The following is a 16,199-nucleotide window of genomic DNA, read 5'->3' on the forward strand; positions in this document are numbered from 1 at the left end:
GAGCGTTTATGAATGATTTTCTTCAAAAAAAATTGTCTTGAATCTGCGTGGTCTATTCGCACCTATTTCAAATTTATGCCAATGATTTGACATTTAATTGTCAATAACAAGGCTTTTACTAGTGTTATAGAAATGAAGACAATTAGTTTTTACATATTAACAATGTTATTAAACAATAAATATTACTTATATCTAAGTAGATAATGTCTTTGGATGCGGGCGGTGTGAGATCGGTCATTTTGGCTATGTCTAAGTTAGGTCTAAGCATAGCATTGTGCGTCTATCAAATTACACTTTGATGGTAATATCTAAGACATAAAGTCTAGTATTAATGATTGTAAAATGGCCCAGTGTCCGGCGTTCGGAAGACTGCGCGCAGATTCCGAATGCCGGATGGGCAAAAAGATAGAGGAAAGGAGTATCTCGGCCATCATGCAAGACGAAGGGGAGAGAGAATGCTTCCTCAGCTACTGCAGGATGGTGGTGATAAATGCAATAGGTAAAAATAAAACAAAGTTATAGATTCAAATAGACTTGAATATGAATAAAAAAGTAAAGCAAACACTAAAATATAGAAATCAAATAAATAAAGTAGTACCAAAAATAGTGCAATAAATATTATAATATAAGATGATAATTATAAAGAAAATATGTGTTAAATATTTGAACAATACATGTAATGTTGCAAAATAATAGTAAGGAAACCTACAATGTAGTGGTTGAGGATGGATGTATGGCTAATGGAATGAAAAGAAAGACTGGGAAAATTGTAGAATGAAAGAAACAGTACGACAGATAATATGATACATGAAAGAGAAGAATGGTAATAATAAAAAATATGAATAGATTACTAGATATAAAAAGTCCCTGTCCCACACGAGATAGGGGAACGAGAGGTCCCCAACAGCGTGGACCATTTAAAAAAAATCATTGTAAAAAATTAAAAAATAGATGTAAGAAATATTAACTTTTAGATAAAAAAAAAATAAAATTAGAAATTGCTCCATAGATTTCGCTGTTCGGTCGTTAGATACTGGTACAGCAGGAGTAGGTGCATCTAAAAAGTGCAACCCGATTGCAAGAGGCTGCGCGAGGCGGTGAAAAAACATGGCCGAAATCTCAGCGGGCGTCGACCGGCCAACGACCCCATACTCGCCAAGTTAGACCTAACTGCCTTCTAGGCTTTCGAAGGTGACTTGCGACGCGTGGACCTTGATTGCTGCTTAGCATCGCACCGTTGTTTCAACAACATTTCTTTGTTCGCCTAAATACAGTCATTTCTATACATGTTAATTCACCCGGCGTTGTTCGGACACTTTTATAATCGACATTTTTTGCGATAAATTTGATTTGATTATATTTAAGATCATTAAAGAGGTTAATGTATATAATGTGTGTATCAGAAATTATAAACAACGTAATGAGGATATGGCAAGAAAAATCGTTTTCGAATTTCGAATTGTCATTGTTAAATAATAAATTTTGTACTGCCAGTCTCACTTCTTAGTCTCACTACTCCAGTTCTCAGTAAAATAAATTAAAAAAAACATTATTGTTATTATTATAAAGTGTACAAGGTGAGGTTATAGATAAAGCCTTCACATAGGTTAATTTAAAGCCTATTTGTTAGTAAAGTTTTAAAGCCTTTATACTTATTTACAGTCAAGTTACATAAAACTATGTCTATACAGACTATATACTAAAACGAATTTATTGACCTCTTGCATTCTAATTAATGAAATAAATTAATTTATTACATATATGAGTGATCACTTTATTTATTAAAGCGAGTATGAGTGAAGAGAGTGAATAAATAAATTTAGTATATCGATAAATTGTCAAAAGCGTGGTAATTGGATTTTCTTAAATATTTCAACAATAGTAAAGTTTCCTTTATTCGTGTTTTCACGTGGATTAAAAAAAAGCGACCTACTTTCTTTATTCGCTGATCTAATAAGTACATACATAATAATAAAAGTATGCCCTCAATATGTATGCAACCCAATATCCTTAGTAAATTCCGTCAAATGAACTAAAAAAAAATTTATGTTAAAATGTTAAATTCACAGCCCATTGTAAAAGAGGCTTCAACGGGCACTGAAAACGTGATATTTAATTTGAAAAATCTTAGTGAAGTTTTAAGAATGTCAAATTAGCTTCGCGATTTCTTTATCAACATCGATCTTTATGTGGAATGAAGTTTTATTTTTAAGAGGCAAATCGCTAACGCGAATGCTGCGTCGTCTGGATAGAAGGATCTTTCAAAAACTGCCAAGCGAGAGAAAAGCCTTAAGATAATTAATAAAAATGTTCAAAAACGTACACTGACTTTTTTATATATTTATTTTTATTTTGTCACCTAGGAACGTATCACATATAATCGCATATAAACTAGCATTCCGTGTTCACGGTGTGTATATTCGCGGCATATTTATGGTACATATACCGCGCCAATAAAGAACTTTTACTATATTTAAAAATGAGGAATTTATTACGTGAGAAACAAGGATCGTGTATATATTAGGGGGACCGGAAAGTAAAAACGTTTTTTTCGACATATTTTACAGAAAAACCGATGGATTTGTTACCGCTCCGGCATTGATTTGTATATTACATGGCAATAGGTTGTTAACAACAAAGTTGAATATATTGTTGATTAGAAATATAAACTTGTTGAAAATTTTGTTGTAAGAATTTAAGTAAAGAAAGCTATATATGTATATATATTTATATATATATTTATATATATATATATATATATGTATATAAATATGTGTGTATGTATTAATGAATAAAGACTCCTTTTAAGTATATACATAGTGTTAATATTCAAAACAGTAAATACTGCGTATAATTAAAAAAAGAACAAAAAATAAAAATTTTAAACCGTTGGACAAAATTTAAAAAAGGAATATTTGTTTCTTATACACGTCATAGGTCAATGTATTATCAATTTACTTTGCATTTTGCACCTGAGACGACGCTTAGAGCGGTTGACGTGCTGTTTATTATATTTGTAATATATTTTGCTGGTAAAACACTTTTTTATTTAATTTCTTACGTCACATGGCAATGTTTTATGGCTATTTTAAAAAGTTTATTTAATATAATAATTCCTGTAACAACAAAATATGTATAAGTGTATGTTTAAAAAGGTTAACATATATCTAATCGCCTGAAGAAGGTAGCTCGATCATTTTGAAGTAGGTGTATATTAGCTTTGCACATATACACCTCATTTGATAACATACTAAGAAAATTCATTATAAAATTTCTTGTAAAAATGACTTTGTACTGAAGTTTTTGACCTATCACGTTCCAAATACAACGTATTTAGAGAGTCATTTATACAGGATGAATGAAAATAGGCATGAAAACTAAAAAGTAATTGGACTGTCCTTTACTTTATAAACGCATATTAAAAGTAAATTGATAGAAAAATCTTATTATTCAATTAACGAATATTTAAATGATAATCCTTGGCAGTGATGTCGTCTGATTTTGATTTCATTTAGGCTATATCTGATAGTATATGTATAAATATGTGTTAAACTTTATTATGAGATATGTTGCGGAGTTTCTTCCTGTTTCTATTTCACAACTATAACAGTAGAGTCAAAAATAAAATAGATTAATAGATAAATAAATAATAACTAGTCGAAGAATGAGAGTTCTGTTAAAAGTTCCTAAGTTTAATAAACATATTCACATCTTTATCTATTTCACACAATACAAGAATAGCAATACTGGGATTATTTCTATCATTATCATCAAGTCCACTAGTGGACATACTCCATCAACAGCTTTCCAATAGAAGAAGCAGAGTAGAGTAAAAAATAAAAAAGTAAAAAAATAAATATGCTGTTAAAATAAATGAATTTTAATATCATGTGTTTACTTACCCATATCTTAAGTTGAAATATAGTCATATATATGTTGGTAGTGGATATGATATAGAGTTTGTAATTATGCTTTGATATACACACATACACAAGGTCCTGAATTGAATACACCATGTTACCTGTGACGAATTGAAGTAACAATATCTTTTGATCTTTTTTACATTTCAAACGAGAAAAATCGCTAAAACTAATTTAAGCTCTATTCTAAAGTAATAAAGTTTTATATCGCATGTCGGTAATTTTGAATACATTAATATAAAAAATTATAACGAATTCTTACGATGTGACGAAATAACCAAAATATTTTGACCCACGATGCCTTTCATATATGCGCGTACACTGATGAAATGTAGAGATTTAGACAATGTTACATAGGTCAAAGAAATTTGGTAACAAATTTTATCACAAGTGATTATATATCGGCGAATATATATGTCTACATTAGCAGAGTATCTGGCATTTTTATAAGAAGATTCATAGTATTACTTCGATAATATATCATATAAGAACAGATTTAAATAACTTCGCAGTCAAATAAATCGTCGTTTTTATGGCGATGATAGCCTTCTGCATCATTTTCAATATCATAATCATTTATGCCATTAAACTTTCACTGCGGGACCTCCTCATAAGCCTCCTCAAGGTTTACAATAGGATCAGGCGAATGTAGCCTGCATATAGAACCTTATGACGACATTAATAAAATAATTATATAATTATAATAATAAAGTATATAATTATAATTATACGTAATTAATTTGTTCGTTATAATTTGTTCGCATTGAGCCCCAGATTATTTCTTGCAGCAGTAGGAGGAGCTGGTGTGCTGTGAAGGTTTACTAGGACATATATTCGTCTAAGAAGGTGGTGCTCACGGGGCACGGGGAGTTCTTTGAGCACCTCCACAGGTTCAAGCTCAAGGAGGACTCGTCGTGCTTCTGTGAACTGGTCGTGGACCAGACCGTGATCCACCTTGTGGCCCGGTGTCCCGCATTCGGGGAACTCCGGCACGGCTTCGAGTGCCGGTCTGGCGTTGAAATCAGGGAGGAGAAAATAGCCTCCCTGATAGGCGAAAAGGAAACTAGGAAAGAATTCCTCGCTTGTTGCAAGAAAATAGTTAAAAACGTTATACAAAAAAAAATAAAAATCCAAATATACAATAAGAAATGTGATAAAATAAAACTCAAATGTAATAAATAATGTATTATAGAAAATAAGTAAAAATGTAAAATAAAAAAGTAAAATGAAAAATTGTAATAAGAAAAGAGGAAAGAATGATAGATGAACAGAGCAAAAGGGTAAGAAAGTAGAAATGTAGCATAAAAGATAGCTAATAGACCAAAAGAGAGAGAGTAAAATATGAAAGAAGAGAGAGAAAATAAAAAATCATGTGAAAAATTAAATTGCAAATAAAGTCCCTGTCCCACCATAAATAGGGGTACGAGAGGCCCCCAATAGCGGGGGTCATAAAAAAAGAAGGTGGTGCACTCCCTGTATAGGCGTCCTTACACCGAGAAGAATATTTTGAAATAGAGAAACACCTTGTATCTAACTCACACCCAAGCCAAAAAATAAGCATTTAGCCAAGACTACGGTATACTGACAGGTTGAAGGACGCTCACCATCCACGAGGCTCAGGATCTAAACAGCGAGGCTGTCATCGTTGATCATCAAACACCAGATACCCTCGGGCTGTACAACATTGTTCATCATGCGGTGACAGCAATATCACGTGACACGAACTCGTGCGTGTATGACAGAGACACAAGATGCGATCGCAAGATTTACTGTTGTGAATACGACAACCGCCGCAGATACTGGCGTACTACCTGATGATGGAAATATCGAGTATGATGAAGTGGTCGTTAGAAATGTAATTAAAAACTGAACATTGTTAAGGCGTCGTTAAAATAGGTTTAGACTTAGTAAACATACATGTTAAGAATGTAAGCAAAAAAATGTCTGAAATATTAAAAGCGATTATAAAAACAAAGGTACAGACGCTAATGTCCGTGGAATATAAATCCTGATAGTAATAAAAAATAATTACTGTACATTATTAAAAAAAATCATCAAACAGAGAGAGAGAGAGATATATATATTTATATATATATATATATATAGAGAGAGAGAGAGGTAGAGAGAGAGAGAAGATAGAAGAACCTACTTTGATAACAACCGTAATAAAATTGAACTGAACTATTATGTTCGACGGAATTTTTGTCAATACATCTTTCTCTATTAATATTTATAAATCATTAGGTGTGTATATATAATGAATTTTTTACTTGTGTTCCTTCTCTTCTTCAGCATTGGGAAGCGAAATTGGAAGGGAATCCCACAGAAATATAATTCTTTATACACATCGTGCGAAAGAGAACTCGCTATAATATTTCTCGACTTGTGATTGGCTGTCGATTTATGTTAGTTTAACATTATTTTCATATTTATAAATCGTTATAAATATAGGCTATGCTTGATGAATATACACACTTCTATTTCTAGCATTATCGGTTGGAAGAATCCCACAAATTACAGCACAAGACTGCATAATATTAAAAAGGAGTCAATTATTTTTTTTCATCTTAAAAACCTAATTTAAGAACGGATTATAAATAAACCGCTTCATCTTATGCCTTGTGTTCTATACGTGGGCGGAGGTGAACGATTCGTTAAAACACAAGTCATTAGCGACCTCTAAAACGCGAGACAAATAGACCCTTCGAACCTCTCTGTCGCACATCGACATCACTCGACTCTTAATTTGATGTACCAATAAATACATTTAAAAAACTTTTAAGTTAAACGGTTTTTTGATACCCATATTGTGGCGGTTGTGGAAAAACATGTACCTAGTCCGCCATATTTGAACGGCGTCCATCTTGAGTTTTAAATTTTGACATAATCATCGTGTTTTACTAGTGTAGCCCTTTCATTTGATACCCATATTGAGAGGGTTAAGGAAAAATACGTAATCCGCCATTTTGTATCGGCGGCCATCTTAGATTTATAATGTTATTGATATTATTATATTGTATTGTCATCTAAATTAAATGTGTGTACCAAATTTCAGATCAATCTGACAACGGGAAGGTGCTTAAATTTCAATTTTTAATTTTGATCCAAATTAATTCCGTACGAGTCGAACTAAATAAAACCGTTTGAAAATATACGTCAGTTACATTGTCAAATATTTATTCTTTTTAAATAGGATTAGACTCTTTCTGCTACCTAAATGGCATTTGTAGATTTAGCAGGTATAAGGTGGTGGGGTGTAGAGTGTTTCCAGGTAAAGACATTGTTTGAAGTAGCGAATCTGGGGGGTTCCCCGGGGATCTATGTAATAGTTTACCGGATTGGAAGGTCGCTGATATCTTAGCTTCAGTGAACGCTCCATGGGGTGATTAAGTTCAAGGGGCCTTGCCTTGAGTTGACACTCCTCGATACTACCCGCTTAGCATTAATCACAAGGGCGCCCTAGAGGTCCGTACCTGGGTTTGTCCTGTTGCTATTGCCTGGCTAATATCATTATCACCATTTCAGAAAGAGTTAGCGCTGGAAAAAGCAGAAGAATCTCTAACTATCCTTCTATTCTTTCTTCTTCTATCGTATAACATACTACAAATATATTTGCCTATTATAAACGTACGCATTTCTGACCATAATTATATTTGCAAATATCGAATAATAATATTTACTCAATAAAACAGACAATCAATAATAAACATCTTTTACAATATTAATAAAACAGGGTATAAATAATCTACTGAATATGTAAAACTGGTGTAAAGTGTTGTTTTCAATTCATTTAGATTTGATCCGTTTAACATCTTACATTCTTTGAGGTTAGAAAAATGGGAAAAGACTGAAAAGATTACTGAAAGAAATTTGAATGTACCATCATCATTATTTCAGCTAAAAGACGTTCAATGATTAACATAGGCCTCCTGAAGACATTTACACGTCCTTCGAGGAGTTTGTCAAGTCTGACTGCTCGCTGTTCTGCGTGCTATGTCCGACGCTGTCACTTTAATTCAATTTAAAATATCTTTATTAAAATAGAAATAACATGCGCTTTTAACCATCGATTCTTCATCCCTTTATTTTCAGCCGGTGAACGCCTTCTGCAGGGCATCGGTCTGTCCCAAGGAACGCTATGACGACCAATCCAGTGACTTCCCCTGATCTTAACTATGTCGACTGCTCTCCCAGTGGGGGGACCTGCCCCTCGTATACCGGCTCTTGGTCGCCACTTGAGAAACGGCCCTAACTGGCATCCTTTGCAGCAATTCTTCAAGCTATACCAGCTACCTTTGGTTCTTTTGCGGATCTGTTCATTTTCGATTTCACAGCGAAACTTCGAGAATAGCTCTCTCCATTGCTTTGTGATCTACCTTCATATGAGGTTGTCATTGGTGACCGCGTCGCAAATTAGTCAAAGATGTTATTGCTGATTATTTTAACATTATAAGTAGTAAGCTACCACCGACTTAGAATCTGATCTGCTAGGAAGAACTGACCAGAAACTTAAGTAAAGTAAGGTACAGTAAAAACGTCTAGTTTATGGAGTACATAAATAAATTATCGGATGTTATTGACGAGTGACTACTCAAGGTCCAAGGTCTTTTAGATGGACTTCTGCCGAAGCGATTTGATAGCTCTGTGACCATTCAATTAAGTCAAATAGTAGTATATACCCTAGCCGAGGCTCCACTAGGAACCTTGGAGGTTCTATTGATAAGAGTCGGCTAGAAACTCAACAGTTGCTCTCTTAAATTAAATGTAACAATTTTTCTTCACGTGTACATTATAATATCAATCATTTAAGTAAGAAAAGAACCAATATTTAGCCACTTCCGCTTAGGATGGAGTTCCGCGAGGTAACGCCTGATTCCATTAAATATCAATCATTTAAATGAGTAAGCAAATCAAGTCCCATACATTTGCAACTAACTATAGTATGCTTTAAAAAGAGTTATTTAATAATATACATTTAATTATAGAATTAAAACTAAGAAACGGGAGGTCTAAGATATCTCGTGGAACCTTATGTACATCAATGAAAGATTTGTTAATGTTTTAAAAGCGAATTTTATACGAGTATGTTACGATTTTATTTATATTTCTTGTATTTATACTGTCAGTTATTATTTTCCATATCAGATTTTAAAACATGGCGCATAAATAATATGTTATTAAAATATATAGTGTGGCAGCCGTTAGAAAAGTCTTTCCAAAAACATTTCTCAGTGAATCTCTAGCTTTTAAGTTCTATTAGTTTATTATTATGCAAATATCATGATTAAATAATTTTACAATTTTATCTTAAGTTTTATGGACTCTTTGAAATGATAATATATTCGTCAATAATTGCTTATTCTGGTAAATAAATTATGGTGTTACAGGTGAAGTCTGCCGAGGAAGGAGGAGTGGATGGACTGGAACAGAGAGAGACACAGCCAGCCAACGGCTCCATCTTCACCATGACCCTGAAAAACAATCACCTCATAGTGGAAACTGAGGAAAGAAATGTACGTATCTACATTCATATTATTACAGGTTGATTAATTTTGTATATAAGGTTTAAAGAGGTGAATGTATAGTTCATCCGCAAAAACCTATTTTCAAACACTCTATATAAAGTGATCAGTTTGAATTTTTTTTCTATAGTAATACGAAAGATCAGTAACTTCTAGAAGTACAAAGTCTGCAGGGACAGAATAGTAAACAATAATTGTTTTTAATAATTCGAATTTTAAAAATGCTTTATATTTATATATATATATATATATATATATTTATATATTTATATATTTATATATATATATATATATATATATATATATATATATATATATTTGTATATATATTTTAAATGTGATACTTAATCATGTCCTTTGTCCTTAATTTGAACGTATCCAATATGTTTTTTTTTTAATTTTTCCTGCTTCCTGCTTCAACTTTCCGTGTCATTTCCATGTATTAAATTGAAAAAGGAAAGTTATTTACATGAGTTCATTTAAAACATAATTGAGGAAAGAGTAAGTTAATTTATACAACTGAATATATGAAATTTTATTGCATAAATTCTTGAGAAGTTTCTCGAGGAAAATGTGTACTATGTTCCAATTTAAAAACAGTTAAACGGCGAATAAACGAAAATTAACCTTAAAGTGTCTGTGGTAAGGTTTAAAGTATATATAAATCTAAGTTAAAGGAATATTAAAGAGATCATTAATACGATATGAAAGGGATGAAAGAAGTTATCTAGGCAGTGCACTAAGTTTTAATTGAAGTTATTCCTAAGTACATTATATTAAACATTCATTAAGATCAGTTCCTTTAAATGCGAAGGTTTAAAACTATTTTAACATATGCATCATACATATACCAATAGCAGTAATAGTCCAGTGGTAAGAAGTGATAATTGCGATCGTGAATCGCGGGTTCTATTCCTGGAATAAAATCTTATGTAATTCAAACTTTGTGTATTAATTATATAGGCAATTCTGATAAAAAAAAGTTTTAAAAATTACCACAATGTGATCGCGTACAACCCTGCCAACAGTAGCGTTTATAACATATCTCCCTATAGATATATTTGCCTTGCAGTTGGCATTTATATATTAAGAAGATAACAATACATAGTATGATTGATTTTATTTATTTTTAAAAGCTTTTTCTTACTTAATTTTGTGTTATACGTTCACACATTTAAAACTTAATATAACTAACCATTCGGGATGTAACCTGTTCCAAGAATCTTATGAAAGCCTTCAGGCTTTATTAGGTAAACTAGTTTAATATAAAATAATACCGCTAGCGTATGTTTAAATAAATATTTAGTACCTGAAAATTAACAATAGCAATATCACATAGACACAGGCGTTATTTTTTTTTATTTAAAGTCAAAATACATTACAATACATTTATTACTTCTTAATTTTCTATATATTAGGAGGACCGGAAAGTAATGTCGTTTCTGTCGACATATTTCACAGAAAAACCGATTGATTTGTTACCGTTCCGGCATTGATTTGTATACTAGATGGCAAAAGGTTGTTGATAATGAAGGTGAATATATTTTTGATTATGAAAATAAACTTGTTAAAAATGTAGTCGCGTGAATTTAACTTAAGAAAGCGACATTACTTTCCGGTTCCCCTAATACTTTGGTTCCAACTTTCACAGCATATCAAATTACTTGTTTTATCCTTCATAGAGGAAAACATTTGACCATTATTTCATTGTTCTGCTCTGTATTCTGTCAATAAATTTATGGTGAACCCAAAAAACTCTTAGTTTAAAATTTCCGTTCTCCTATATAATAATAAACAGTATCAAGTGCTGGTAGATAGTTGAAAATGGTTTGATATTCAGACATCGCAGAATGGACTTATTGTTGCAGATTACATTCCAAGTTTGCGATTTTTTCCTTAAGTGACGTATCAAATTTATCTACAAGATCTTGATCAGGCTTTTTTTAAGGTTCTGCGAATTTATTTAAGAGTATTAAAACAATATATAATCTATATCGCATTGGTAACATATATCGCATTGGTCTAGTAAAAGAGGTTTTTATTATTTTAGGTATTTAATTCTTTCTTAATGGAGTCTTTGATTCTTCAGTAACGTTTTTCAGGTAGGCTATATAGCAGTCATGAAGCCTTAAGGTTCTTGTGTGAAAACCGGACCACCAAGCGATAGATAGAAGACACTAATAAGGTCGTTAAACGTTTCAGCTTCAACTGGTCTTATTGGGAATCTATCAGGAGACCTATGCCCAGCTGTGGGTATATTACGGCTGATGATGATATTGATATGTGATTATTTATACAGAGTACTATGCTTCACTCTTTTTGTCTGGTAGGTTGTGTTACGTTATGAAGGCCATCGTTTGTTACGCAGTAAAAAGCAGGTTCCTTCACCTTTGTTTAAAGACATTTCGTTAATTACTTCTGTAATACCCACTTACGCACCGTGATTAAATGCCCATAAAGTCTTTTAAACAATCACCCTGTATAGCCTATTTAGTATAGTGTATTATTGTAACCGTTGTTCATATATTTTGTTTGTGTAGCAAATCAATTAATAATGAAGTAAGATATATTTTTAGTTAAGGTTTGCTTGCAAAAATCAACGTTTCTAACAATCAAGCAGAGGTATAGGCGTCCTCCAACGGGATCTATGGGGGACATATCATAATCGCCACGCTAAGCAGGTTGGTTGGCGATAGCAGTGTGGTATTATAGTACGCAGAGAACGATGCTGCCCATCATCTGGAAACTTATTTGCGAGAAGTGGCAATCCTATATAATTAATGCACGAAGTGTGAATTATATAAGATTGTAAAACGGGCATCGAAACTGCGACGCACGATTGCAAGTTTCAATCCTCATCACTGGTATGCCACTGCTATATTTATCTACATAATATCATTTTATTTTATTATTACATACGCCTAAAACATATAAATAGTTCCATAATAATAAACCAAATAAATTAGAATGGGCGGTCTTATCACACGTAAGATTATTGTGTGTGATATACACAAGAAAATAATTAAACCAATTAAAATTGTGATACTCTAATAGAAATGGATAACTGAAGTGTTTGAGGATATACGAAAGGAATGGAATGATTGAGAAAGGAAGATGGAATTGTAGAATGATAGAAGGAGGAAAAAAGATATTGTGTACTATGGAAGACGAGAACGAAAATAAAAATTATAGTGAAAAAAATTATTAAAAATACAAAACCCTGTTCCCAATTAAATAGGGGGTGGAAGGAGAGATCCCCAATAGTGGGGGCCACAAAAAAAATTATTACACAAATCAATATATGTAATAAATATATATTTCATTATTTGATCGTTGTTCTATATAGATATTATATATTTAACAGCATTAAAGAAATAAAAACGATTATATATCTACATTTTTACGACACGAAATGGTCGCATGCATTCACAGCGAAATGTATTGTTACATTCTTGCTATGAAACGGCTTTTGTAAAGTCAACGACCTGTTGCATTTTTGAATTGCTTTTCTAAGAAAACCAAGCCGACTGAGATCTCTGAGAGAATTCTATTTGAAAACCTGTTCTTTTTTTGTTTTTATTACTTTTTGTTTTATACCTCTGAGGTAACTTGTTTTTATATGGTTCAAAATAAAGTCATTCTCAATCAAAACGTCTTTTTAACGCTAAATTGGTGATCCAAAACAGCTGACATCTCTGATTTAGCTACCAACGCTTTAACTGTATATATAGCACTCTCTCAAAGACCGCGATTAGTGTTAATATGTCCGTAACGAACGACTTCTCGCGGCTAAACCAATGCGTCAGTCATCTTAGTGGAAAGCCAAACTTAGGTAGATTAAAACAATGAGTGAACCTAGTTTTTTTATGGCCCTGTTTTTATTGTCTCTCGTTTAACTATGAGTGAACAGGATCTTTATTTACATTGTAACTTATCATATAATTTTAACTAATATCCATACTCATCTTTCATCCATCCCAATGTTTTTCATTCTATTTAATGGAATCAGGCGTTATTTTGCGGAAGTCCATCCTAAGTAAGAAAAGAACCAATATATAGCCAGTTCCGCACATGCAGTCGACAGAGCATTCTGTGTTTGGCAGTAATTGGTGTAACATAATTAGAGGTGGTAGTTGTGTTTCGCATTGTTTGCCGCATGCGCATTTATCAGCGGGCTGGCGGTCGGTGCAATTTATCGCACGACTACGACTGCATGTGTGGAAGTGGCTATATATTGGTTCTTTTCTTACGTTATTCACTCTTTCCTCTAATCTCCTTCGCAATATCTCTCATTCCTTAACATACTTTCCTTACATAGATCGCCTCACTTCTTTTGCCTTCTCTCCAGGTTTCTGCAATTTTAAATTTATTATTTATATTGTTTTGTTCTTTAACCTTTAAGTATTTTTTTATTTTCTCACTATCTAAGTCGCTTTTAATTTAAATTTCTAATATCACAGCTATTTTATCACTCTTGTTTATTACTTTCATCCCAATAATCCCTTTTTGTGGTATATTGCTATTTATATTTATTTTTCCTATTATCATTTTGATTTCAGAATTCCAAAAAAGTCTGGCGGAAAATCTTTTATTCCTTTCGATACATCTCTATGTATAACTAATAAAAGTTAATAGTTTATCAAAGATATCGTTTAAAGTAGAAAACGCTATATGAGTACGTGGTTTACAAATCTTCAGTATATTTATGACTATAAATGGACAAGGATTAAGAGCAACTTTAAATTATTACATAAGGAATCCATTTGTCTGCAATATTACAGTATTTTATTAGTTAAAACAATATATTGTTTAAAGTCACATAGTAGCTTTTTACCTTAAGACATCGGCAGAAAAATGTTTACCCAGTTGCAATAGATCAAACTTGAAATGTTAGGTGCTTACAGTATATTTATATACATATATATTTAAATTATTTAAAACGTTCTATGGTACCTTAGTAATTTACTGTCTCATGAAATTTCCACGTGTATAAAAAAATCATAAGTCAAATCACTTTTAATTCTATAATTTTTGAATTTTGTTTTTCCAAAAACAGGTGCAGTAGAAATGTCTTTATCACCATCATCTCAATATGATTCTTTGTGATAATACAATAAGAACTGTGTTAAAAAATATTCAAGTAAATCTTCTTCTCTTTCCAGGACATAACGAAGAATGGCCGCGAGACCAAAATGAAGTATTCACCAGACAACGACGGTATCTTCGTCGTGGAGGTCCAGCAGTCTGCGGCTTACCGTCCAAACAAGTCAATCCAGAATTCTCCACCTCACGATCCACAAATATCCACCAACCAAGCTCTTATACACCGGGTTCCTGAAAGACTAGAGAAGAGAATCGTAGAAGAAGACAGTGAAAGAAGCAGTGACAAATTTGAGAGACAAGCATTGGCATTATCTTGCACCGGACTCTCTATTTCTGACCTTAGCATGTCTTCTATTGGTTCTCATAACGTAAGTTATTCGTATGGAAGTCAGATGGGATACGAACAAGGTCCTTTCGGATATCCAGTGTACGCAGGATATGAAGTTTCAAAGGATGACACTGATGGTATAACGCATGATGATTCACAGGAACCGCTGATTGGTAAGACACCTACTGATCCTGATAAACCTGTTGTTACTGCGGCGATTTTTAAACAGGACTCCATCATTGGTAATGACGCACTGCAAGGACCAGGGTACTGCATTGAAGGTTCAAGTGATGGACCTCTACTCTCTGATGTTCAAGCTAGAGAATATAGCTTGCAGCACCTACACGATCAGAAAGAAAAGAAGTTAGAAAACGGAGTTGCTATACCAATAGCAGAAAGGAAAAAATCTCCAGAAAAGAAATTAAACAGAGCCGAAAGTCTTTCATATAACATAGAGAATAATGCTTCAGGTTCTAGTGCAGTAGTAAAGGATATAAAAGAAGATTTGACATTGAAAGATGATGTTAAATCCAAAAGAGCATCACTTCCGACAATAAGAGGTGATGTTTATGAATCTGTCAAGGAAGCCATTTTACCAGGATCGTCTAAATTTGAGAAATTACAAAACGACTTATCACCGGAAGGTTTATCGTTCGATAATCCACCACCAATGATCACCATCACGGAAGAAAGCGAGTCTGGTAAATCGGATAGCACCAGCTAAAGTTTAAAGTTTAAATTTCATTGTAAATAGATGTAAGTAAATGTTTTTGATTGCATTAATATTTTCTGTGAGATATTTTGCAGGAGAAAATGATTGGATTTTACCTAGAAGATAGTACGTGATAAACGTTGGAGGAATTACATGAAAGTTTAAATTTCAAATTACTTATGAATCCAGATGTTGAGGAAGAAGATAAAGCTATATGTAAATGCTACTAGATATAATTTTGTAAAATTCTCGCAATTAAAAAAAAGGTAGATTTAATTATACTTAAGCTCTAAGCTTCGGTGTTGGATTTATGTTGAATAAGTTAAGTTTAAGTTATTTGTCGTTGCTACTTTTTGAAATTCTAACATAGTTCTAAATACTCTAATCATGTAGGTACATGTTTAGGGAATCGCTAGATATTTTATATGTAATTGGACTTCTCTACAATACTGCATTTATATCTAGATAGACTTTAAACTTTTGGTTTTAAGTGGGAAATTTTCTGGATGTTCAAGATACCTTGCCTTCTGGGGTTAGAACAGGGTTATATTCCTCAAAACAACCTAAAGAACCCAACGCTTTAGTGATGCGTAGCAATCAAAAAGTATTGTTAA

General features: G+C 32.6%; 1 protein-coding gene across 1 annotated transcript in view; it reads left to right on the forward strand.

Moving 5' to 3' along the window:
• Window positions 1-15,597, forward strand: part of LOC137933595 (uncharacterized) — a 57,809-nt gene extending 42,212 nt beyond the window's left edge. The window contains exons 4-5 of the mRNA XM_068777610.1: window positions 9,308-9,433; window positions 14,605-15,597. Of these exons, the coding sequence (XP_068633711.1) occupies window positions 9,308-9,433; window positions 14,605-15,597 (1,119 nt within the window). The remainder of the gene's footprint in view (window positions 1-9,307; window positions 9,434-14,604) is intronic.
• The last annotated feature ends 602 nt before the right edge of the window (window positions 15,598-16,199 follow it).

Source organism: Battus philenor, unplaced genomic scaffold (assembly GCF_028537555.1).
Source record: "Battus philenor isolate CCGP_79_NKW_IND1 unplaced genomic scaffold, ilBatPhil1.0.hap1 SCAF_13, whole genome shotgun sequence".
In the NCBI taxonomy this organism is placed as follows: Eukaryota; Metazoa; Arthropoda; class Insecta; order Lepidoptera; family Papilionidae; genus Battus; species Battus philenor.